General features: G+C 42.1%; 1 protein-coding gene and 1 long non-coding RNA gene across 2 annotated transcripts in view; one reads left to right on the top strand and one right to left on the bottom strand.

Moving 5' to 3' along the window:
* The window catches only part of LOC102166211, a 597,641-nt gene that overhangs the window by 23,323 nt on the left and 547,768 nt on the right, over positions 1 to 26,550 (bottom strand). The window lies entirely within an intron of this gene.
* The window catches only part of ANOS1 (anosmin 1), a 200,198-nt gene that overhangs the window by 165,944 nt on the left and 7,704 nt on the right, over positions 1 to 26,550 (top strand). Inside the window, 4 exon segments of the mRNA XM_001925070.5 lie at positions 1,630 to 1,774; positions 15,704 to 15,797; positions 15,799 to 15,848; positions 26,320 to 26,414. Coding sequence (XP_001925105.3) covers positions 1,630 to 1,774; positions 15,704 to 15,797; positions 15,799 to 15,848; positions 26,320 to 26,414 — 384 coding nt within the window.

Here is a 26,550-nt window from a genome sequence, read left to right as displayed (position 1 = left end):
TGAGGAAGACTGATAGGCAAACCTCCAAGAAGCCATATAGAAAGAAATCAGGCATCGGTCGTTCATAGACAGGCTCTAGGCACAATAAAAAAAGTCCACCAACATGCACACGTTCGTGGTGATGCCATGGAGTGTGTGGCTGGGCGCTGCTCTCAGCCCCACTGCTGGAAACGCAGTCCTCACCTTCCAGAGTGGGTGATGGACGACAGCTGAGTCCTGAGAACTAACCCCTTAGAAGCCCCAATCCTGTAATGATGCCACCTGCTCACTGACAGGGAGTGAGTGTTGGCGTCCGGAAATGCCCATGAAGGTCACGTGCGCTCCCTGAAAGGACCCAAAGGGATGCTGAGCATGCAGACAGGTCACTGTGGCACTTACACAGGGGATGTGCTTCCGTGATTCCATGTGTGACCTCTTCAGGCGGTGACACCTTGAGGGTGGCACACGCGGGCATGAGCCCAAGGGCTTGCTGCTGGAAAGCACTGCTGCTCACCGCCTGCTGTGTGGTGTCGTGGTAACGATGGACACATTTTTTCCATCACAAACATTAATACCACCAATCAGACCATATTTATAGACAAGACTTTCTTTACCTTCGGAGCCACTTTCTGTCACAGGCACTGTATTTTGACAAATGTTTTAAATTCTAAGACAGCAACTTATTTCTCTTAGCCCTAATTTTTTTGTTTGTTTTTTGTTTTTTTGGGGCTGCACCTGTGGCATATGGAGGTTTCCAGGCTAGGGGTTGAATCGTATCTGTAGCTGCCAGCCTACACCACAGCCACGGCAATGCGGGATCCCAGCTGCGTCTGCAACCTACACCACAGCTCACGGCAACACCGGATCCTTAACCGACTAAGGGAGGCCAGGGATCAAACCTGTGTCCTCATGGATACTAGTCGGATTCGTTTCCACTGAGCCATGGGAGGAAATCCAATCCTAAATTCTTGTAACAGATTTTACTCTATTATTAAACCTGCAAGCCAATTTAAAAAAATGAAAACTCTAAGCATTTTGTCAGGTCGATTTTTCTAATGACTTTGTGGTGGAAATTTACTCACAGAAGATTTAGTATAAATATCAGAGAAATATGATGAATGCCAATGCGTGATTTTTTTCAGCCACGTGCTAACACAAGCCTCTGTTTAGTTTGTTATAAACAGCTCTTTGCTCTGTAAGGTGGTATCTAGAAAGGGGTGGGGCAGAATTATTCATTTCCCGGCTCCCAGAGAGCATCCAATAACTGGATTAGAACACAGTTTCAAGACAAGGGTTTGGGCCTGTCTGTGACATTAATTTTGATCTGCAGGAAAACTGCATTTTCAGCTGCTAACAGTGTAGGAAGACTTGTGATCTTAGGGAGGGTGGGGATTTCCTGCTATGGTGCAGTGGGTTAAGATCTGGTGTGGTCTCTGCGGCCTGGAGGGTTCAGTCCCCGGCCTGGTGCAATCCATGGGTTAAGGATCCGGCTTTGCCGCAACTACGGCTGGGATTGGGTTCCTGGCCTGGGAATCTCCATGTGCCATGGGGCGGAGCTGGGCTGCCTCGCGAGGGCCCGGGAGGTCTGCAGGGACGCCGAGGGGCAGGAAGGTCTGTAACGGGCTCTGCGTGTGTTCCCTGCACTTGCAGTCTCAGAACTCCGTGACGCTGGAGCGGCTGCTGCCCAACTGCGAGTACACGGTGGAGCTGCAGGCCATCGCGTACTGGGGCCAGACGCGCCTCAAGAGCGCCAAGGTGTCCCTCCAGTTCACGTCCACACACGCCGCCCACAACAGTAAGTGCCCTTCCGCGCCTTCTCCGGAAGCCCTTTTCCCCACCTGGCGTCAGATCACAGCGCCTCTCAGAGTGAGTGCGTCTCGTATGTGGCGTCTTGACATGGAAAAGCTTCATTGCACCAAGAGTGCTGCTCTGCCGTCTGAACATTTGTGCTCAGTGTTTACTTTTGATTGTATCTTATGATTTTTATCTATATTATATGCAATATTTTGGTGTCATTAATGGACATTTAAGAGGACATGTCTCATTCTAACAGATGTTTCTATTTCCAACTTTAGGGTCCTTAAGCACATGCGTCCTTGTTTTTAAGGACGATCCGTTCCGTTAAATTGTTAGAAACTGTTGCTTCCTACTTGCAAACGTGACGTGTCCTTTTTTTATTGGTTTTCCCCAGGGGTCCCAGGTACTGCAAAAGGCTTAATACTCCGTTGGGGGATGTGACTCAATCACTCCCGTTTCCATTTCTTTATTTCCAGTGTTTGTAAATGAGTCTGTTTGCCATGAGCTGAGCCAAACAGAGCGTCTTAGAAGATGCTCACCTCTGAGTGGGGAAATGAGTTACCTGGGTCCCCCGCTTTGCTCAGAGTGGGGACTGGTTAGAAGGCAGTGAGGAAGCTCCTGGCTGGGGATCTGGGGGCCAGGCAGAGGAAAGGAGAGCCTGGGACAGGCTGTGGGGTGTCTCCGCTGATGCTGCCTCCCCAGGCTCGCAGGGCCCCTCCATACCCTCCATGCCCGACTGCCGGCGGCCTCAGTCAGACTGGGACCATGTTATAAGTGGTGGAATTTAGGTCGGGCAAGGCTGGCTCTGCAGGTCAGACGCCATGGTTGCCCACAGTCAGCTGCTCCCACCTGAGACAAAGAGGATCCAAATGAGCAGGTGCATCTGAAACGATGCTTTGGAGAGAGTTCTAGAAACAGAGCTTCCTACCCATTTGAGAAATAGTCCTTTTGGTGAGTAAATGGATTTGGAAAACCTGTTATTTCTATGTATACACCTGGGTATAGTATACCTTTTTTCCTACATTCTCATGGAAACATTTCTGTGTTTAGTAACTTCACGGATTTTTTTTAAATGCCATCCCCCATTCATGCATGAGCTGTGTCTAATGATGGGAATATTTACTATATTCCACTATATATATTTATACATATAAGTGTGTGTATTATAGTATAAACATGTGCATGCTGTTATACATAGACTATATACTGTGTACATTATATAGTACGTATGTACTGTGTATGTGCGTGTTTACATGCATAGGTACATATACACATACATGTGCAAACACACACATTACTGCCAGCACTAGACACACTGCAGCCTCTGCCTTGACTGTGCCTAGTGATTACCCAGAGCTGTAGGGAAGCCTGGAGGCAGACACACCACCAAGATGGGAGGACCAACCAAGAGGGCAGCATTCCCTCTGGGTTCCGAGGAATGGGGGCTCCATGGCCATGAGGCATGGGCATCACCCCCCGCGCAAGTGCAGAGTGGGAACAGAACATCCGGTGTGCAGAGGACTCAGCATAGGGGTGGGAACTGAAGGAGGGGAGGGGGAGGCAGTCCCCACCACCCACAGAGACCTCGCAGCCTGACACTCCCTGAACTGCAGCAGCCCCACTGGCTAAGGGGCATTTTAAATGTAACATCCTCAATCGCTTCTCGGCCTTTTGGCTAAGATCAAGTGTAAATGTAACATCCTCAGAACCAAGCTCCAGACTTCCCCTCACATCTCTTCCTCTCCCAGGCTCTCCTGCCCCCAAAGACTCCATCATTCACCCCTTTTGTTCAAGCCAAAGATCGAGGGGTCACTCTTCACGCTTCTCTTTCCTTTCTCTCTAGAAATCCAGTTCATTAGAAAGTCCTTTTGTCTGATTTCAGATTCTGTGTGGGATCGGTCCAGTGCTTTCCCTGCATCAGGCCAATGTCACTTTTCCTAAAAACAAATCTGCTAATTATTATGTGGTGCCGCTTTCTTAAATATCCAGGTTTCAGATAGCGGTCAAAGCATTCTTTAGACAGTATGAACCACACCGCAGATTTCTCTCCCTTCCAAGTTCCATTTGTTACCTAGTCTTCTTTTCACTTCTCCTCACATCTCATCCTTTACTGTTTTCCCGCTTCTGCTCGGAGGCTTCTTCTTTCTATTGGTTTGGGGGATTCCTCTATTGTGTAAAGTAAGTTTGCCTTTTAGTCTCCTTCTGGTTTTTCCAGTAAATGTCATTCTTTCCCCCTTAGAAACTGGTACAGGATTGTTAACTCTCAAAATTCCGTATGTGTTTATGCCCACAACCAAGAACAGGAGAGGAAAAAATCCAACCTCAGCTTGCCGTTGTCGAAGTCAGATCATCTAAAGCCGACTCACAGTCCAGCCCACAGACAGAACAGTTATGCACCTCTAGGGCTTTCTACATCTTCCTGGGGTGTCCCCACACAACCTCATCATAAACTCAGTGAGATCCTTTTTTAAATTATTACTTTTTATTGAAGTATAGTTGATTTACAATGTTAATTAATTTCTGCTGCACAACAAAGTGATTCAGATGTACATATGGATACATTCTTTTGTGAAATATACTTTTGCATTATGGCTTATCATAGCAGATTGAATATTGTTCCCTGTGCTATAGAGTAGAACTGTGTAGGTTATCCAATCCCTATAGAATAGCTAGCATCTGTTTACCCTAACCTCCCCGTCCATCCCTCTTTCAGCTCCTTCCTCCTTGGCAACCACAAGTCTGTTCTCTATGTCATGAGTGTGTTTCTGTTTCATAGATAGTTTCATTTGTGTCATATTTTAGATGCCACATATAAGTGATGTCCTATGGTATATGTCTTTCTCTTTCTGACTTACTTCACTTAGTATGATAATCTCTAATTGCATCCATGTTACTATGGATGGCATTACTTCATTCCTTTTTATGGCCGAGTAGGAGATATATATATATATACACACATACATACATACCACATCTTTTATATCCATTGATCTATTGATAGACATTTTGGTTGTTTCCATGTCTTGGCTGTTGTGAATAGTGCTGCTGTGAACATAGAGGTGCATGTATATCTTCAAATTAAGAGTATTCCCTGGATATATACCCAGGAGCCGGAGTGCTGGATCGTAATGGTAACTTTCAGGTCTCTGAGAAACCTCTATACTGTGTTCCATAGTGGTTATACCAACTTACATTCCCACTAACAGTGTAGGAGGGTTCTCTTTTTTTCCACACCCTCTCCAGCATTTGTTATTTGTAGACTTTTTGATGATGGCTCTTCTGACCTGTGTGAGGTGATTGTAGTTTTGATTTGCATTTCTCTTAAATAATTAGTGATGTTGAGCATCTATTCATGTGCCTGTTGGTCATCTGTATGTCTTCTTCAGAGAAAGGTATATTTAGGTCCTCTGACTATTTTTCAGTTGGGTTGTTTGTTTTTTTTGTTGTTGATTTGTATGAACTGTTTGTATAGTTTGAATATTAACCCTCTGTCTGCTACATCACTTGCAAATATCGTCTTCCTTTCTGTAGGTTGATTTGTTTTGTTTATGGTTTGCTTTGCTATGCAAAAGCTTGTTAAATTTGATTAGGTCACATTTGTTTATTATTTTTATTCTATTACCTTGGGAGACTGACCTAAGAAAACTTGGATACAATTTATGTCAGAGAATGTTTTGCCTATGATTTCTTCTAGGAGTTTTGTGATATCATGTCATGGTTAAGTCTTTAAGCCACTTTGCATTTATTCTTCTGCATGGTGCGAGGATGTACTTCATCGGTTTACATGCAGTTGTCCAACCTTCCTAGTACCACTTGCTGAAGAGACTGTCTTTTCTCCCTTGTTTATTCTTGCCTCCTTTGTCAAAGATTAATTGACTGGAGGTATGTGGGTTTACATCTGGGCTTTCTATCCTGTTCCATTGATCTATATGTCTCTTTTTGTGCCAGTACCACACTGTTTTGATTGCTGTAGCTTTGTAAGATAGTCTGAAGTCTGGAAAGGTTATGCCTCCAGCTTTGTTCTTTTTCCAAATGACTGCTTTGGCAATTCTGGATCTTTGGTGGATCCATATAAAGTTTAGGATTATTTGTTCTAGTTCTATGAAAAATATGATGGGTATTTTAATAGGATCATATTAAATATATAGACTTCTTTTGAGTAGTATGGACATTTTGATAATACTAATTCTTCCCATCCAAGAACGTGCAATATCTTTGCATTTTGTTGAATCATCTTCAAGTTCCTTTATCAATGTTTTACACTTTTCAGCATATAAGTCTTTCACCCTTGGGTTAAGTTTAAACCTAGGTGGGTTTTTTTTTTTTCCAGTGGAATTTTAAACAGGATTGTTTTGTTACTTTATATTTCTGATGTTTCATTGTTAGTGTAAAGATATGCAACAGATTTCTATATGTTAATTTTGTATCTTACTACTTTGCTGGACTCATTTATCAGTTTTAATAATTTGGCATGGATTCTTTGGGGTTTGCTGTGTAGATTATCATGTCATCTGCAAATAGTGACAATTTTACCTCTTCCCTTCCAAGTTGGATACCTTTTACTTCCTTTCTCTCTCTCTCTTTTTTTTTTTTCTCTTTGTCTGATTGCTGTGGCTAGGACCTCCAGTACTATGCCGAATAGAAGTGGTAAGAGTGGGCATCCTTGTCTTCTTCCAGATTTTAGTGGGAAGGCTTTCAGCTTTTTCCCATTGAGTATTATATTGGCTGTGGGTTTGTCATAAATGACTTTTATTATGTTAAGGTATGTTTCCTCTATACCCACTTTGGTAAGAGTTTTTATCATAAATCGATGTTGGATTTCATCAAATGCTTTTTCTGCATCTATTGAGATGATCTTGTGGTTTTTGTCTTTTCTTTTGTTAATGTGGTATATCACATTGATTGATTTGTGTATATTGAACCATCCTTGTGAACTTGGGATAAATCCCACTTGGTCGGGGTGTATGATCTTTTTTTAATGTGTTGTTGGATTTGGTTTGCCAAAATTTTGTTGAAAATTTTTGCATCTTTTCTCAAAGATATTGGCCTGTAATTTTCTGTTTTGGTGGTATCTTTGTATAGTTTTCGTATGAGGGTGATGTGGCTTCATTGATTCATAGATTACCTTTGGGATTGTTTCCTTCTCTTCAGTTTTTTTTTTTTTTTTTTTTTTGAAGAGTTTCAGAAGGATTGGTGTAAGTTCTTTGTATTTTTGGTAGAATTTGCCTCTGAAACCATCCAGTCCTGGCCTTTGGTCTGTAGGGAGTTTTTAAATTACAGATTCTATTTCAGTTCTATTGATGAGTCTGTTCAAATTGTTCATTTCTTCTTACTTCAGTTTTGGTGAGCTGTACATTTCTAGACACTCTTCTGTCTCTTGAGGTTGCCAAATTTTTTGGAATATAATTGTTCATAGTATTCTTTTTTTTATTTTGCCATATTGATTATTATGTCTCCTTTTTCATTTCTTATTTTGTTTATTTGGGTTCTCACTCTCTTCTTCTTGGTGGCCATGGCCAGAGGTTTGTCAATTTTGCTTTCCCTTTCAAAGAACCAGCCCTTGGTTCTTTCATTTTTTTCAATTGTTCTATAAATCTCTATTTTATTGATTTTCTCTCTGATCTTTATTATTTCCTTTCTTCTGCTAACTTCAGGTTTTATTTTTCTTAATTCTTTTTAGTGTTAGGTTAGATTGTTTATTTGAGATTTTTCTTGATTTTTGAGGAAGTCCTCTATCTTAGATGCAAAAGTAGTGCTTGAGCTGCATCCCAGAGATTTTGTATGGTTATGTTTTCACTGTCTTTTGTCTCAGAGTATTTTTTAATTTCCTCTATGATTTCATCATCAACCTATTGGTTTTTTAGTAGATGTTTTTAGTCTCCATATAGACTTTTTTTTTTTCCCCTCATTTCTCTTCCTGAGGTTGATTTCTAGTTTCATGCTATTGTGGTCAGAGAAGATGTTTGAAATAATTTCTGTACTCCTAAATGTGTTATGGTTTTGTGCCCTAGTACGTGGTCAGTTGTAGAGACTGTTCCACGTAAACTTGATAAGAATGTGTATTCTTGGTTTGGGGATGTAATTTCCTGAAAATATTGATTAAGTCTAAATATTCTGTTGTATCACTTAGCATCTTTATTACCTTACTGATTTTCTGTCTAGAAGATTTGTCCATTTATGTGAGTCTCCTTTATGGGAATATTATTTTATTCCCATCAGTTTTTCTCTTGATGTCTGTTAGCATTTGTTTTGTGTATTTGGGTGCTTTTATATTAGGTGCATATATGTTGACGAGTGTAAAATCCTCTTCTTGTATTATTTCTGTTATCACTAATTAGTATCTTTCTTTATGCCCTTTGTTTTAAGGTCTACATTGTGACTCCCACTTTGTCATTTCCATTTGCATGAAATATGTTTGTCCATTCCCTCACTTTCAATCTATATGTGTTCTTTGTCCCAAGGTGAGTTTCTTAGAGGCAGCATATTGTAGGCTCTTGTTTTTTTATCCAGTCTGCCACTTTCTGACTTTTGATTGGTGCATTCAGTCCATTGACATTCAAGGTAATTATAGATATGTATGTATTTATCACCATTTTAAACTTTATTTTCCAGCTGATTGTATATTTCTTCTTTGTTCCTTTTCCTTTTTGCAGTTGGATGATTTCCTTTTGTTTGATGCTTGTGTTCTTTTTGGTTTTTTTTTGTGTGAATCTGATGTTTGTTTTTTATTTGTAGTTGGTATGTTTTTCAACTATGTTAACCCCTTCCTATATCTAAAATTTGCTTTAGAGTAATAGTCATATAGGTTCAAACACTGTCTTAACAAAGTCCATATTTTCTTACTCTCCTTCCCCACATTTTATGATTTGGATGACCATTATTCATCTTCATGTGAATCCTCTTGCTTTCCCTTGTTTATTGTCGCTTTTACAAATAGGTTTTATTTCCTTTATGATCTGTATACTGGCTTATGTAAGTGATGACTTTTCCAGTTGGCATTTCTTCCTTCCTTCCTAGATCTTCTTTTCTCACTTATGCATGTATGTATGTGTGTATGTATGTATGTATTTTTGCTTTTTAGGGCCCCACCAGCATCATATGGAAGTTCCTAGGCTAGGGGTTGAATCAGAGCTGCAGCTGCTGGCCTACACCACGGCCTCAGCAACACCAGATCCAAGCTGAGTCTGCAACCTGCACCACTGTTCATGGCAATGCCGGATCCTTGACCCACTGACTGAGGCCAGGGATTAAACCCGCATCCTCATGGATACTAGTCGGTTTTGTATCCTCTATGCCACAATGGGAACTCCTGCTTCTTTTCTCTTTAGAGGAGGCCTTTCAGTATTTCTTTTAGGAAAGGTTTAGTACTGCTGTATTATTTTATTTTATTTTATTTTTCTGTCTTTTTGCCATTTCTTGGGCCGCTCCCACAGCATATGGAGGTTCCCAGGCTAGGGGTCCAATCGGAGCTGTAGCCACCAGCCTACACCAGAGCCACAGCAATGAGGGATTCGAGCTTCGTCTGCAGCCTACACCACAGCTCATGGCAACGCCGGATCCTTAACCCACTGAGCAAGGCCAGGGATCAAACCCGCAACCTCATGGTTCCTAGTTGGATTTGTTAATCACTGAGCCACGACGGGAACTCCTATTCTTTCAGTTTTTGCTTATCGATAAATCATTTTTCCTCCTATTCTAAATGATTATCTTGTGGTTAGATTCTAGGCTGCAGATTTTTCCCTTTCAGAACTTTGAATATATCTTGCCTCTCCCTTCTGGCCTGCAAAGTTTGTGTAGAGAAATCAGCTGAGAGCCTTATGGGGCTCCCTTGTAATTAACTCTGTTTTTCTCTTGCTGCCTTTAGAATCATCTCTTTATCTTTCACTTTTGCTGTTTTTATTATGTGTTGGTTCATCTTGTTTGGGACCCTCTGTACTTTATGTATCCAGATATCTCATTCCTTCTTTATGTTTGGGATGTTTTCATAATTTCTTCAAATACATTTTCAGTACCTTTTTCTCTCTTTTCCTTCTGGAATCCCTATAACACATAAAAAGGCATGCTTTATATTATACCATAGATCTATTATATTGCTTTTTATTCTGTTTTTTTTTTTTTCCCCAATTTGGCTTTCTGCCTCCTGTCCTTATTGGATGATTTCCATTATTCTATTTTCCAGGTCACTTATTCGTTCCTCTGCATTATTCATTCTTCTGTTAGCTCAGCTTTCATCTTGGGAAATGAGTTTCCTAATTTTTCTTGGCTCCTCCTTATAGTTTCTATTTCCTTTTTATAGTACTCTGCATTTCTGTTGATAGGCTTTCTTAATTTCTTGAGTATTTTTATTACCTTATTTTTAAACATGATACCGGGTAGACTGAAGAGGTCTGTTTCATTGTTTTTTTCCTTCAGGGGAATACTCTTGGTCTTTTAACTGGGAGCAATTCCTCTGCTTCTTTACTGTACTTATATTTCTCTTACTCTGTGAGTTTCAGAGAAATAATTGTCTACGTGGTCTTGGAGGTTTATTTATATGTGGGAGTGCCTCTGTGGGGCTAGCATGAGTTTAATTTTTGGGGTGTGAGGGCTTTTTTTTTTTTTTTTTTTTTTTTTGGTTTGGATGCCTGCTGCCTCTGTCCTCAGTGTGTGCTGTCCATTATCCCCTTGATAGGGGGTGTGCAGATGCAGCAGCTGGTGTCTGCTCCCAGGCCCATGATGGCAGTGGAGGCAGCTTGTAGCTGCTCCTAGAGCCTGTGAGGGCAGCAGTGGTGGCTCACATTTTCCCAAAGCCTGGAAGGGCAGTGGCTCCTGATTGCAACCACCAGCCCATGAGGCTGGTAGTTGTCACTTGCAGCTGCTCCTAAAGTCTGTAAGGGTAGCTCCTGAACACTCCTAGAGCTGATGTAGGCAGTATCCTGTTGCCTGGGAGTGTGCAGGGGAAGGGGCTGCAATGGCAGTTTGTACCTTTGCCCACTTCCCTAACGATGGCACCTTTCATCTCTGGCTGCTCTAGGCTTCTTTGGTGTACACGCTCATTTGTGGCCACTCCACACGGCAGCGCCTTTCAGGCTGTCTCCATGCAGCCAATCCCCGTCCTCTCCCTGGATCTGTCCTCTGAAGCTTGAGCTTCAGAATCCAGTCCCCACATGCACCGTGGGGAGCACCAGGCAGTGGTACTGACTGTGCAGGTCTCCCTGTGTTCTGGCTGCTGCCAATCAGTTGCTGTGCTCTCCTCCAAGGCTCGGCAGCTCCCCCTCCATCCTGGCTGATCTGCCCACCAGTGAGGGGACTTCCCAGGGTGCGGGAACCTTTCTTCCTTCACAGCTCCCCACCTTGGGGCACAGGTCCTGTCTGGATTCCTTTCTCTTGTGTTTTTTCTTTTGTCCTACCCAGTTATGTGGAGGCTTTTCTTGCCCTTTCAGAAGTCTGAGGTCTTCTGCCAGCTTCCAGTAGATGCTTTGTGAGGATCGTATCACGTGTAGATGTACTTTCGATGTATCTGTGGAAGGAGCTGAGCTCTAGCTCCTCCTACTCTATTTGGATTGCCCCCTGATTGTTGAGATTCTCTTTACCTGGCCTTTTCTCTCCTCAAGTATGATCACACACCTTTCTCTCTCACTTGAATCCATATTGTGTCCTCAAGTCTGAACTCCTCCCTTTGAGGGACCACATGGGTCCCGTCAGATACAAACACATCTGCCCCTCGCCTGTGTTATCCCCCTGTCCTGTGCAGTCTCAGGTGGACGCCTCCTTCCCTGTGCATGTGGGAGATTCCACTGTGTCGGGTAGACCTTCCCTCCTCACCTTGACAAGGACATATGCGGAACCAGGATGTCATCTAGGTCAGAGAACACGCATCATCCACCCGCAGGCTCACAGCAGCCATCAGCTGCAGACGCGCCAACACAGTCCATTGCATTGCTCAGAAATACCTGTGAGACCAGGTCAGACAGCTATTCCCACTCTTACCTACAACCTGGCCCAACTCCTCTTCATTGGAGACATTGATGCTGAGGGCTAAGGTCACTTTCTAGTCATCTTTTAAAATTTAGATAACATGTTACCTGGCCAATAAGGAGGTAGGACGGGTTATCCTACCAAGGGCACTTTATTCTAGGCTTAACTGATTGCTGATACGTGAATTCAGAAGAAGTAACCTCATGAAGTACCTGTCATATACATATTGTTTGGGTGTCAGGGTAGCTTACAGAAGAGACTGGCTTTACAAAGGATTATGCAGGATGTAGCTGAGTACCTGTCAGGATGTTATTTATAACCCAATGCTGATGTATAATCTCATAAACACTAGTATATAACTTCTGCAAGAACACTGTGTATTTCATCATGCACCAACTAGAAGTAAAGAATAATTACAACTTTATAGTGTAAGCAAGGGAAATTATATTTTATGGGGAGGAGAGTAGTAAATGTCAGCATATAAATTACTTCTCTGAATTATATTTTTCCAGGTCTCCAGGCTACTAGGTGGTGTAATGATAAATATTTCTATGCAAGCAAAGGCTGCATGCTCATAGCGTTATATAAAAGGGTCCCCTAAGGAGGAAAGACATAATACTCTCTTTAATGGAAATGTTATGTGCTTTTTTGGAGGCAGGAGGAATATTTCCAACTGTTTTATGTACTTGCCTCATGCAACTGGACTCTTCTTCCAGCTCTCCAAAATAAAACCTAGAGTTGAGAGGAAATACCCAGAATCTCTCAATCTGGAAGGTTAATCACAATTTTGGCCTTTGGAGAAAGGGCCTCGTCATTCAGTTCTCTCCACTTTCAGGACTATTAAAGAGTATACATCAGACCTCCCACCTTTCCGGAATGTGAAGGAATGATTTTCATTCTAGTTCTGTTTCCTGGTGAGAGGGGAGGGCAGCGTCAGGGACAGCTTCCCAGGACTGAAGCGTAACTTCTCCATCCTTTGCATGTGGCCCATCCATGCATGTCTGTGCCAGATTCATCAGTGAAGCAACAAACTTTCAAGCTTTAGATGGTATATGGTGTGTGTGTGTATAATATATATGTGTATATATACATATATATGTATGTGTATATATATGTATACATATCCATGTAGAATGAAAAATGGAATGTTACATAGGGTATAAAAGAAAAACAGAATTCACAAAGAACTTAAACATAGTTTTCTAAACTCTCATGGTTACCCACTGGCAAATTCTTAACATCACAGATTATTAAAGGAATTAGAAGCATAAATGGGCTTGTGAAAATCTTAAACCTTTAATTCTTTAAAAATAATAACATCAACTTTAGGAGTTCCCTGGTGGCTCCATGGGTTAAGGACCCAGCATTGTCACTGCTGTGGCTCTGGTCACTGCTGTGGTGCAGGTTTGCTCCCTGGCCTTGGAACTTCCACTTGCTATGAACAAGGCCAAAAACAATAAAACCGAAACCCCCCAAACTTTAGGTGTAGGCAGCAGGATTCTGTAACCTCATGGTGGTGCCAGGAGAGGGATACGTTTTGGAGCAAAGTCCTGTGAGTTTTCTGTGTGTCCCACCTGTGTCCTCCAGGCTCCAAGCTTGTGGTGCTGGTGTCTGCAGACTGTGACTCATAAAGTAATAGCCTTTGATAATTGTGATGTATAAGCAGATGTATTTGGTCTTGGCGCATTCCTGGCCCAGAACTCCCTAAACCCTTGAAATGTCCTAAGTGACAAGAACGATAAAGGTGTCTTTTTATGTGAATGTGGTGATTTGGGGAAAGCACCTAAGGAGGGGGTGATCACTGGAAGAACCGAGCTGGGATTGGAACATTGCAACTTTCAGTTTCTCCTTCCTGCCCCCACCCCTGAGGAAGAGGGAGGGGCTGAAGATTGAGTTCAGTTGTCCAGGGGGCTAGGAATTTAATCAGTCATGCTTGTGTGACGAAGCCTCTGAAAAAATGCAAGAGGACAGGGTTCTGAGAGCGTCCGGGTTGGGGAACATGTGCTGAGGGAGTGCTGTGCTCCGAGTGGGAAGCTCCAGCCCTTCACACGCGTCTGCATCTGGAACATCTGGCTCTTCCTGACGTCTATCCTTCCCTTTCTTTCTTTCTTTTTTTTTACCTTCCATTTTTCATATACCTAAATCAGATTTTACATTTAGGCATTATTACCTTTGAAGACAGATGTCCTTGTTTCCGTGAGTTAAATATGAGCTTCCACGACAAGCAATATTGGCGGGAACATTTCTATATGAGTTTTTCTCTGTTTACAGGTCATCATCCTTAGAACAATCCTTTTTTTGTGAACTTGTTTTTAATGGATGTGCAGTTGATACTGTTGTGTTAGTTTCAGATGTACATCAGAGTGATTCAGTTATATATTCATAGAAACTGTTTCAAATTCTTCTCTATTATAGGTTATTATAAGATATTGAATACAGTTCCCTGTGATACACAGTGTGTCCTTATTATCTCTTTATTATTTATTTATTTGCTTTTTAGGGCTGCACCCGCGGCATATGGAGGTTCCCAGGCTGGGGGGTCAAATTGGAGCTGTGGCTGCCGGCCTACGCCACAGCCACAGCCCCACAGGATCGGAGCCACCTCTGTGACATACACCACAGCTTAGGGCAATGCTGGATCCTTCACCCACTGAGCAAGGCCAGGGGTCGAACCTGCATCCTCATGGATGTTAGTCAGATTCGTGAACCACTGAGTCACGATGGGAACTCCTATTACCTCTTTTATGTACAGTTGTGTATATGTGTTAATCTCAATCTCCTCATCTGTCTGTCCCCCCTTCCCCCTTTGGTAGCCACTAGTTTATTTTCTAGGTCTGTGATTCTCTTTCTGCTTTGTAAATAAGCCCATTTGTATTATTATTATTATTATTTTTAGATTCCACATGTTAGTGATATCATAGGGTGTTTGTCTTTCTCTCTCTGACTTACTATGACAGTCTCTCGGTGCATCCACTTTGTGCAGCTGGCATCATTTCATTCTTTTATGACTGATTAGTATTGTATGATATATGTATAATGCACCACATCTTTTTGGTCCATTCACCTGTCAATGGACATTTAGTTTGCTGAGTTTTATTCTTATATAATAAAGAGGTAATCTAATCAGTACAGTATTTCCCTGAGTCCTGTGAGCCGCACTGGCACATTCATTGCATCTGAAGAGAGGATCCTGGAACCTCTGCTCTCTAGCAGGTCATCAGAAGACACAGCTGACCTGGACTTGGGACTCACATCTGAAGGGGGCAAGTCGTAGAAGACTGAGCCCTTACCTGTGGGCTCTGATGTTATCTGCAAGTAGCCAGTGTCAGAATTGGACTGTAGGACACCCCACGGGGGTCTGAGAATTGGGGGTGTGGGGAACCCCCCATACACACTGGGTTTGGGTGCAGAACCCTTAGGCCTAAGCAAGGTGTCTCCGTTGTCCACTCATTTGACGTAAACTAAAATATAGGTACCAAGTAATGTAAGTATCCATTCTTCTAATCTGATCCACCAGAAGGACGATGTGGAGGCTGGCCCCATGCGGAGTACACATCCGATGCCCCTTCTCTTCTGGGGCATTCCGTTTTCCTTTGCTGACCCCTCACAAACGCAAAAAAAATCTCCTTTGAGAAAGACTGTTTCCACCTCTTACTAAAATCAGAGCATCTTTCAAGCTCTGCATCTTTCGAACCTGCATCCTCATGGAATGGATGTTGCTCACCCACTTAAATTCAGGGGGTGACGTGTAATACAGCACAAATATATTTTAGGTAGTGATTCCAGCGTATGATGAAGGCGGAGGTGCCATCCGCTTGAACATGAAGGAATCTGTAGGTGCGTTACAGTTTCCTCTAAAACGTAGGCACTCAACTATGAGCGAACAGCAGCGTGAAAGTCACACTGGGATCCCTCTCAGGTCGCATCAGTGCTTTTAACCCGTCACTTAGCCTCTTGTGCTTTATTGTAGAGCAACAACTTGGGAAAACAAGGAAAAGGGTGACGCCAATCCAGCCTCCCTTTCAGAGACGACGGCCCACGAGCCTCCTGGAAATGGGAGCTCCGTCTCCAAGACAACCAACTGCAAGCGAAGGTCTACTGGAAAAAGACGGAAGGTGGGCAGGTGGTCTGTGGATCTGCTGTCGGCGCGACGTCAGAGAGTCAGACCCCTGGCAAAAAGTCACGGTGGTCAGCCACTGCCTGATGTCGAAATGGAAAGAGTAGCTGAACCGTAATTTTTAGAAATGCTTTAATAATGATTTTCATTTTTTCCATTATAGCTGGTTTACAGTGTTCTGTCAATTTTCTGCTGTACAGCAAGGTGACCCAGTCACACATACACATATACATTCTTTTTTCTCACATGATCGTGCTCCATCATAAGGGACTAGACATAGTTCCCTGTGCTCTACAGCAGGATTCACTGCTTATCCATTCCAAAGGCAATAGTTTGCATCTCTTAACCCAGACTCCCAGTCCATCCCACTCCCTCCCCCTCTCCCTTGGCAACCACAAGTCTGTTCACCAAGTCCGCGGGTTTCTTTTCTGTGGAAAGGTTCACTTGTGCTGTATGTTAGATTCCAGATATAAGTGATATCATATGGTATTTGTCTTTCTCTTTCTGACTTACTTCACTAAGTATGAGAGTCTATCGTTCCATCCATGTTGCTGCAAATGGCAAAACAAAACAAAACAAAAAACCCACAAGACAGACACATCATTTGGAAAAGAAAAGCAGAAGCCAATTATCTTCTCAGTATCATTTCAGGAGTCAGCTGCAAAAGTCAGGGTCAGGCCACGCGGCTGATGCGAGGAAAGAGTAGCTGAACACACCCTCCCCCACGTTTTGCAGATGAAATGCCTGGCTGTTCTGAAGTCTGGGTGGGTTGGCCTTGGTGCTGAGGGATCGGTATCACGTGTGGAAATCTGCAGCTTTTTTATAGTTTATCATTTCGCAGACGGTGACCTGTCTCCATTCTTTCCTGGAGGTCCATCTTGTGCCCCAAACTCTCAAAGCAGTCATTGGTTTGTACTGTAAATTTTTGCTCTAAATTAGTTTTTTATTTATGTTTAATTTTTAGAAATGTTTAATAATGATTTTCATTTTTTCCATTATAGCTGGTTTACAGTGTTCTGTCAATTTTCTGCTGTACAGCAAGGTGACCCAGTCACACATACACATATACATTCTTTTTTCTCACATGATCGTGCTCCATCATAAGGGACTAGACATAGTTCCCTGTGCTCTACAGCAGGATTCACTGCTTATCCATTCCAAAGGCAATAGTTTGCATCTCTTAACCCCAGACTCCCAGTCCATCCCACTCCCTCCCCCTCTCCCTTGGCAACCACAAGTCTGTTCACCAAGTCCGCGGGTTTCTTTTCTGTGGAAAGGTTCACTTGTGCTGTATGTTAGATTCCAGATATAAGTGATATCATATGGTATTTGTCTTTCTCTTTCTGACTTACTTCACTAAGTATGAGAGTCTATCGTTCCATCCATGTTGCTGCAAATGGCAAAACAAAACAAAACAAAAAACCCACAAGACAGACACATCATTTGGAAAAGAAAAGCAGAAGCCAATTATCTTCTCAGTATCATTTCATGAAAATAGCATTTTAGTTGATTTTCTTTCAGAAGTTTGCTCTGCCTCTCTTTCTCACTCTTCTACATGTGTGTGTGTAAAACATAAACACATTTTCATATAATGTTATATTTGCATTCTACATTGGTATCTTTATAACATCTTTAAATGGCTGCCTTGATGGACACGCCATAATATCATACTATGAGTCATGATTCTATGCTACCCAAACACTAATTGCCTTCAGAAGTTCCATCTTATAATTAATACTGCCATGAACATTCAACTTTAGAATAGATAATTTTTTTCTCTGTGGTAAATTCCTTTTGTTCCTTTATTTCCTGTTCTCCTAGAATAGTTATATAATGGAAACAGTACTTTCAGAATGATTTGACAGGCATTTTTATAGTTATCATGTCTAATTCACTTTAAGACAGAAAATCTGAGCAAAATAGATTGTTTCAAGAGTTCAGTTTTAAAAAGTCCTCTCATTTTTCTAAAGTGCTATGTGACTCAGGGTATCGGCTCACATGCCCTAAGGATACTGCTGTTGGAGCTCTTTTCCTCCAGAATTTTCTTCCAAGCCGCTGAATTTCATTCTGTAGCTGAAATAGCATTACCATTAATGTTTTATTACTGTCACGTTTTAATTTAAGTTCCATTTTATTTATTGAATATTCAATATTAAATTTAAATTCTGTTATATGTTAATAGAACCATATTACTATATTTAATAATAGCTTTGAATTGATATCAAACTGTAAGACTTATCTGATCTCTGGAACAGTCAGCCCTCCATATCAGCAGCTTCTGTATCTGCAAATTTTAGCCAACCGCAGATGGTGTACTGTGTTTAAGATCTGCAGTTGGTTGACTCCAAGGATGCAGAAGGAGCCGCGGGTTCTTGAGCATTCTCAGAATCTGGTACCCAAGGCGTGGATCCCGTCGGCAATCTCCATTGGACAGCAGAGGATGACTGCTCTTTTCTATTTAAAGTGTGAACTCTATGTCAGTATGATGTATGAGTATTAATAAAACAACATGTCTTATTAATATAATATTAGAAATGGGGCGTTCCCCTTGTGGTGCAGTGGAAGTGAATCTGACTAGTATCCATGAGGATGCTGGTTTGGTCCCTGCCCTCTTTCAGTGCGTTAAGGATCCGGTGTTGCTGTGAGCTGCAGTGTAGGTCACAGATGTAGCTCAGATCATGCGTGGCTGTGGCCGGCAGCTGTAGCTCTGATTTGACCCCTAGCCTGGGAATCTCCATATGCCTTGGGTGCAGCCCTAAAAAAAAAAAAGAAAAGAAAAAGAAAAAGAAAAAATTAAATACCTGGTGTAGTGGAATGAAAATGTCAGCATCCAGATGTAGACAGTTACACATACAAGAGTAAGCACCCCATCCTGACTTCTAAAACTCATGGTTTCTTTAGCTTGTATCTGAAATTGATACAGGCGGAGTCCTATAGTTTGCCTTTGGCTTCCTACAGTGAATGCGCTGTGTGGGAAGCTCTCCCGTGCTGTTGCAGGGAGCCGTGACTCATCCGTTTATTCTGCTGCACAGTCGTCCCTAGCACAGTTCCATCTGTGTCCCTCTCCAGCACTTGGTGGAGACCTGGTCTGTCCCAGGGACGGGCTATGATGGACCATGCTGCTGAGCACATCTAATGAACACATGTCTCTAGACACCCACATGTGCCGTTCTCCCACAGAGGTGGGGTTCTTAGGTCACAGAGCATGGTGACCTGTAGAAGATGCCGAGCATTTTCCAAAGTGGTTGGACCAAAAAGCACATGCCCGCCAGGAGGGTAAGACTGCCCCACATGCTCTGCCCACTTGGGACGTTCCATCCTTCTCAGCTTGGCCGTTCTGGTTCGTGTGAAGTGATGGCTCTGTGCTGTTTGCGTGTGCAGTCTCCTGCTCATCCAGGTGCTGAGCACCTTTTCATAGGCTTCTTGGTCGTGGAGCTCCTTTTTAGCAAAGCACTCTTCAACTGTGTAGCCAGCTGTCCCGTGAGAGTCCTTTTGAGGTGGAGTATATGAGGCATCTGCGGGCTTCATTCAGGTATTTTTTCTCCCGCTTTTATTTTTTCCATTGTCTTGGTGTGTCTGAATTTTAGAGATGATCCCTTCATCATTTTGTTTCCTTTAGGTTTATTGCTCATTGTGTCCTGTTGAAGAAATCTTAGGCAGGGGTCACAAGGATGGCCTCCTTATCTCCTAGAGGTTACGATGTCTCATCTTTCTCTCTCAGGCTTCTTCCTAGATTGGATTTTTGTTGGAACATCAACGTTATTTTTCATTCCCTCTTTTTTTTTTTTTCTAACACAAACATTTTATCAAAGGATAGCTGATTTGCAATGTTATGTTAGTTTTGGGCATACAGTAAAGTGATTCAGTTATACCTAATTTTTTTTTTTAGATTTTATATTATAGGTTGTTATAAGACATTGAATATAGTTCCCTGTGCTATATAGTAGGACTTGGTTTTTTGCCTACTTTATATATAGTAGTGTATATCTAATAATTTATCCGTTCTTCTCCTTTCCACTTTGGAAAACATAAGTTTGTTTTCTATATCTGTGAATCTATTTCTTTTTGTAGATAAGTTTATTTTTAACTTTTTTTTTTTAGATTTCACATACAAGTGATATGATATATTTATCTTTGATTTCACTTAGTATGATAATCTTTAGGTCTATTCATGTTGCTGTAAATAGCATTATTTCATTCCTTTTTATGGCTGAGTAGTATTCCATTGTATATATATATGTACCATACATCTTTTAATGGATATTTAGGTTGCTTACATGTCTTAGCTATGGGGAATAATGTTGCTGTGAACATTGAGGTGCATGTATATTTTCTTTTTTCTTTTCTTTCTTCTTTCTTTCTTTTTTTTTTTTTTTTTTGTCTTTTTAGGGATGTACCCATGGCATACAGAAGTTCCCAAGCTAGAGGTTGAACTGGAGCTGTAGCTGCTGGCTTATGCCACAGCCATAGCAATGCCAGATCTGAGCCACGTCTGTGACCTACACCACAGCTCATGGCAACGCTAGATCCTTAACCCACTGAACAAGACCAGGGATCAAACCTGCATCCTCATGATACCAGTCAGGTTCATTTCTGCTGAGCAACGATGGGAACTCCTGCATGTGTCTTTTTGAGTTAGAGTTTTGTCCATATACATGTCCAGTAGTGGGACTGCTGATCATATAGTAACTTCATTGTAATTTCTAAAGGAACCTTAATACTTTTCTCCATATGGATGCACTAGTTTACATTTCCACCAGCAGTGTAGGAGGGTTCTCTTTTCTCCACACCCTCTCCAGCATTTGTTATGTGTAGACTTTTCCATGATGGCCATTCTGAATGGTTTGAGGTAATAGCTCATTTAGTTTTGATTTTGCATTTCTTTAATTATTAGCAATAGTCAGCATCTTTTCATGTGCCTATTGGCCATCTGTATGTCTTCTTTGGAGAAATGTCTATTTAGGTCTCTGACCATTTTTAAATTGAGGTTTTATTTTGTTTTTGTTTTTTTTTTGGATATTGAGCTCTATAAACTTTGTATATTTTGCAAATTAATCCCTTGTCAGTCACATCATGTGCAGATATTTTCTCCCACTCCATAGGTTGTCTTTTCAATTTGTTTGTCATTTCCTTTGCTGTGCAAAGGCTTGTAAGTTTGATTAGGTCCCAATTATTTTTGCTTTTATTTCCACTACTCTAGGAGACAAAATATTGCTGTAATTTAAGTCAAAGTGTGTTCTGCCTATGTTTTCCTCTAGGAGGTTTATAGTATCCAGTCTTACATTTTGGTCTTAAATCCATTTTGAGTTTATTTTTGTGTGTGGTGTTAAAAAAATTCTAATTTAATTCTTTCACCTGTAGCTGTCTAGTTTTCCCAGCACCACTTATTGAAGAGAGTGTCTTTTCTCCATTGTACATTCTTGCCTTCTTTGCCATAGACTAATAATTGGCCATAAGTGTGTGGGTTTATTTCTGGGCTTTCTGTCCTATTCCATGATCTATATTTCTGCTTTTGTGCTGGTGCCATACTGTTTTGATGACTATCACCTTGTAGTATAGTCTGAACTCAGGATTCATGATTCTTCCAGTTTTGTTCTTTCTTAAGGTTGTTTGGCTATTTGGGATCTTTTGTGTTTGCATACAAAGTTAAAGTTTTTTTGTTCTACTTCTGTGAAAAAATGGCATTGGTAATTAGATAGGGATTGTGTTGAATCTGTAGATTGCCTTGGGAAGTATTGTCATTTCAGTAGTATTGGTATTTCCAATCCAAGAACACAGAAAGTATATTTCCATCTGTTTGTATCAACCTCAGTTTCTTTCACCAGTACCTTAGTTTTTGGAGTACAGGTATTTTGCCTAATTAGGTAGTTTTATTCCTAAGTATTTAATGATTTTTGATGAGATTGTAGGTGGGATTACTTCTTTAATTTCTCTTTTGTATAGTTCATTGTTAGTATATAGAAATACAACAGATTTCTGTATATTAATTTTGTATCCTTCAAATTTACCAAATTCATTGATGAGCTCTTAGTAGTTTTCTAATAGCATCTTTAGAATTTTCCAGGTAAAGTATCATGTTGTCTGCAGACAGAGACAGTTTTACTTCTTTCTTTCCAATTTGTTTTCCTTTTCTTCTCTGATTACTGTGGGTAGGACTTCCAAAACCAAATTGAATAAAAGTAGTCAGATTGGACATCCTTATCTTGTTCCTTATCTTAGCAGAAATGCTTTCAGCTTTTCACCATTGAGTATGATGTTAGCTTTGGGTTTGTCATGTATGCCCTTTATTATGTTGATGTAGGTTCCCTCTGTGCCCACTTTCTGGAGAGGTTTTTTTTTTTTTCTTTATCATAAATGCATGTTGAATTTTCTTAAAAGCTTTCTCTGCATCTACTGAGATGATCATATGGTTTTTTAGTTTTCAGTTTGTTAATGTGATGTATCACACCAATTGATTTGTGGATGTTGAAAATCCCTTGCATCCCTTGGATAAATACCACTTGATTTTGGTGTATAATCCTTTTAATGTTTTGTTGGATTTGGTTTGCCAGTATTTTGTTGAGGATTTTTTAGTCCATGTTCATCAGTGATATTGGCTTGTCATTTTATTTTTTCTACTGTCTTTGGTTTTGGTTTCTGGGTAATAGTGGCTTCATAGAATGTGTTTGGGAGTGTTCCTTCCTCTGCAAGTTTCTGGAAGAGTTTCAGAAGGATAAGTGTTAACTCTTCTGTAAATATTTGATAGAATCCACCTGCAAAGCCATCTTGTTCTGGACACTTATTTGTTGGAAGTTTTTAAATCACAGTTTCAGTTTCATTACTTGTGATTCATCTGTTAATATTTTGTTTCTTTCTGATTCAGTCTTGGAAGATTGTACCTTTCTAAGAATTCGTCCATTTCCTCTAGGTTGTCCATTTTATTAGCATATAGTTGCTTATAGTAGTCTCTTATGATCCTTTGTATTTCTGTGGTGTCTATTTGTAACTTCTCCTTTTTCATTTCTAATTTTATTGATCTGAGTCCTCTTTTTTTTCTTGATAAGTCTGGCTAAGGGTTTTCAGTTTTGTTGATCTTTTCAAAGAACAAAGTTTTAGTTTCACTGATGTTTTCTGTTGCTTTCTTCGTCTCTTTCATTTGTTTTGTTCTGATCTTTAAGGCTTCTTTCCTTCTACTAACTTTGGGTTTTGTTTGTTGTTTTTCTAGTAACTTTAGGTGTAAGGTTAGGTTGTTTATTTGAGATTTCCTTTGTTTCCCGAAGTGAGCTTGTGTTGCTATAAACGTCCCTCTTAGAACAGCTTTTGTTGTGTCCCCTAGGCTTTGGATCATCATGTTTTTATTTTCATTGTCTCTAGGTATATTTTGGTTTCCTTTTTTATTTCTTCAGTGATCCATTGGTTGTTTAGTAGCCTGCTGTTTAGCCTCCATGTGTTTGTGTTTTTTGCCGGTTTTCCCTTGTAGTTGATTTATAGTCTCATAGTGTTGTGGTCAAAAAAAAAAAAAAAAAAAAAAAAAAAGACCACAGTGCTGTTTCTCTTTTCCTCTTCATCTCCAACTGGTTTAGCATCATTTACTTAAAAAGCAAGTCTTCCCCCAAAGCTCTGTGATGTGCTTTGCCCTAAATCACATATATATGTAAAAACTGACTTCTCAATTGATTTGCCGTATTTTCCAACTTTGTGGCAACACCACATTGCCTTAACTACTGTACATTTATGAATATTTTTAATAATAGTCCTCTGTTTTTTTACTTTGTGCTGTGTGTGTACATCTGAAAACACCACCATGAAGAATGGCTTAGAAGACAGCTGTTCATTTCAATCATGGTTTAAAGCACAGGTTTCATTATCATTTGGGGTTGGAGAAGGCACCAGGTCAGGGGACAGCTACCACTGAGAAGGTGGTTTGTCACTCACAGGTCCCAGAATAGGGGCCCAGTGCCACGTGGGCCACATAGGAAGCACCGGGTCATCCAGAGGTGGGAGAGCTCTCGTCAGGAGCCTTTAGTGGGTTTCTGTGGAGAGGAACAGGCAAGGCAGGGAGGCAGTGTCAGGTGTTGCTAGTCTGAATAATTTCCTTGGCCCTGGGGCAGGGGGCTGTCCTCACTGCCTGGTACCCAGCCCAGGGATGATGAGGGCCTGAGGCTGGGCCCAGACTGTGCCCGCCCCACAGAGGAGGCATGGGGAGCCGGCTCTGGATCCGCACTTGCTCAGGAAAGATACTTGCAGGTGAGTCGTCGCTGTCTAGCAATTGGCTGCCCTGTAAGGACAGTCAGTCAGTGTCCTTGAGACCTAGCACAGTGGACCATCGCAGATACAAGAAACAAAAAGGCAAGATTACATCAGGGCAAGCAGGGAGCAGTCTGAGAACAGAAACCAAGGTGTGATATTTGAGGTGTTGAGTTTGAAGACCATCTACATGAGCTAGGAAGCTGGGAGCACCCACTCTTCCGGGGACATGCTTGGGTGGAGGTTGAAACACAGAGCCTTGAGCAGGAAGATGCTTAGAAAGCCTGGGGCATGAATGACATTATTCACCAAAGCGCCAATGGGAGGAGAGGGCGTGTACTGGGGCGTGGCCACGGTGAGAGCCGGGGGAGGGGGCGGGGCCAAAGGGACCCTCCATCAGCATCCTCTTAGGAAAATGTATCACGCCCTACAGTAGGTATGGCTACTCCGCATGCCTAGAGCCACGTATATCAATTACACCCCAGGTAACTGCAGCACAGCAAACCAGAATCTGCCCCCTGATGGCTCCCACCAAAGAAAGTCAGACTCACTCTGTGCCCATCTCTGCACCTGGGAACCGGCTGCTCCCAGTAGCTGGAACCGTGCTTTCTGATACGGGAGCCACCAGCCTGTGTTAATTGTAAATTGACTTAAATGAATCAAGATTAGAATTTGATTTCTCCACTGCATCAACAATACGTTCATTGCTCTAGGGGCTCAAGTGATTGGCAGTCACCACACAGAGATGGTGTTCATGGCTGCAAATAGTTCTGGTGGACGTGCTGGCCCAGTGTGCGCTGCCCACAATGATGTGCCAAATGGATCAGTCCCTCTGCCAACCTCCTTCCAGTCCTAACTAGCAAATCAGCTCCTCCATGAGCCATGCCAGCCACTTTATTTAAAGCCATAACCCTGTCTTAACCCTCCGTATTTCTCTGTAGCCTCACCACCCTCCAGTCTAAGTTCTCTTTTATTTATGCACTTTGTTAACGACTTGTCCAGCCCTTAATGTTTAAGATCTGTGAGAGCAGCTGCTCCTGGGAACTGCATTATTTCACAATGATGCCTGGAACAGCACCACTTGTTGAAAGGAAGGATATGAATTCACTCATTGATTGACTTCATACTTAATGTATAATGTACAATTCTTTTCCAAAAAAGAAAAAAAAAAAAACCCTTGATGTCTGCCATGTACAAATTTAAAACCTCTAATCAGGGGGTTCCCCTTTTAACTAAACACCATTGGTGCCCACCGGATATCTGTTTATTTTCTCAGATTGAAGGTTCTTCTTTTCTTGTTCCAAAGTGCTCAGAGCAAGTTCCCACCAGACCCACCCAACTTCATCAAAGAGTTTTCCCCTCTGAAAACCTCCATCAAACACTTGGCCTGAGCTTTGGGCTGAGATGCTAATCACCCACGGAAGTGATGCCGTGCCCAGCTTGGGACACACTGGGGTGATTAGTAATCCCAGGATGCCTGGACCCCCTTTCCCACACTCACTGAGTGGCTCTCATCATTTTGTCTTTTTCCCGCTCGGTCGCCTAGAGTAAAGGCACGTACAGAAAATACGGTGCTCCGGCTGGGAGTGAGCGCCTTGAAGGGGCGATGTTCGCCCCTGGCTTGGGGAGCAGGTCACTTAGGGAGGGATCACATATGCCGTAAAGGAAGGATACGTTTCTGTGAGGTGCAGGGTGGCTGTTGACTGTGTCTTGCGGTCAGGGGCTCGGTCACAACATGACTCCGGATGGAATACATCTGAACGGCCAGTTCTCCCAGTTGCAGGAGCTGCTTTGGTTCTTGCCTGGGCTCAGTGGCCTTTCTGGCTGCTTTTTCAGGAGGATGCAGGGCTCAGAGATGTGTGAAGGGTCTCTCCTAACCTAGGATGGAAGGGAGACCTGCTGCCCTGTGTCTCCCTTTCTGCTGGGATCTCCTTCCCACAGACACCAAGGCAGCGTTATTCTCCAGGGTGCTTTGCAGTCGTTTTCCTATGACTCTCATTAGTTTTCCTGTCTGGTTCTGGTATTTCAATGCCTGTCTCCTCTGACGATTTATTACTTTGGCTTCACTCTTAATGAGGAAAGTGATCAGAATGCTGCAGGACCCGCCTCCGCAGGTCGGTGGGGGCATTTTCAAGTCACCTGCAGGGCCCTGCTCGCCCTCCCTCTCATGCTTCCAGAACATCGGGCTACGTGCCACGTGACTTCCACACTGTTCCTCACACCTGTTTGTGCTGATGTTACAGATCCTGGTGTCAGTCGGTACCACGTGCAGTGGTCTCCGGAAGTCTGTGCCCACAACGAATCCGCCAGCCTGGAGGCATCCTCGGCCCTGACCCAGGTGAGGAGGGGGAGAAATGCTGACTTCTCAATGGCCGCTAGACTCACCTGGTCTGGGATTAAAGCTGGGCAGAAAGAGATGCACACGGTGTGTCTAATGGATAACTCGTTCTCCCCCAGTCAGCCACTGGACACAG

This window comes from Sus scrofa, chromosome X, assembly GCF_000003025.6.
Source record: "Sus scrofa isolate TJ Tabasco breed Duroc chromosome X, Sscrofa11.1, whole genome shotgun sequence".
NCBI lineage: Eukaryota > Metazoa > Chordata > Mammalia > Artiodactyla > Suidae > Sus > Sus scrofa.
Note: the sequence above shows the minus strand (reverse complement) of the source record. Positions and strands in the feature narration are given on the sequence as shown.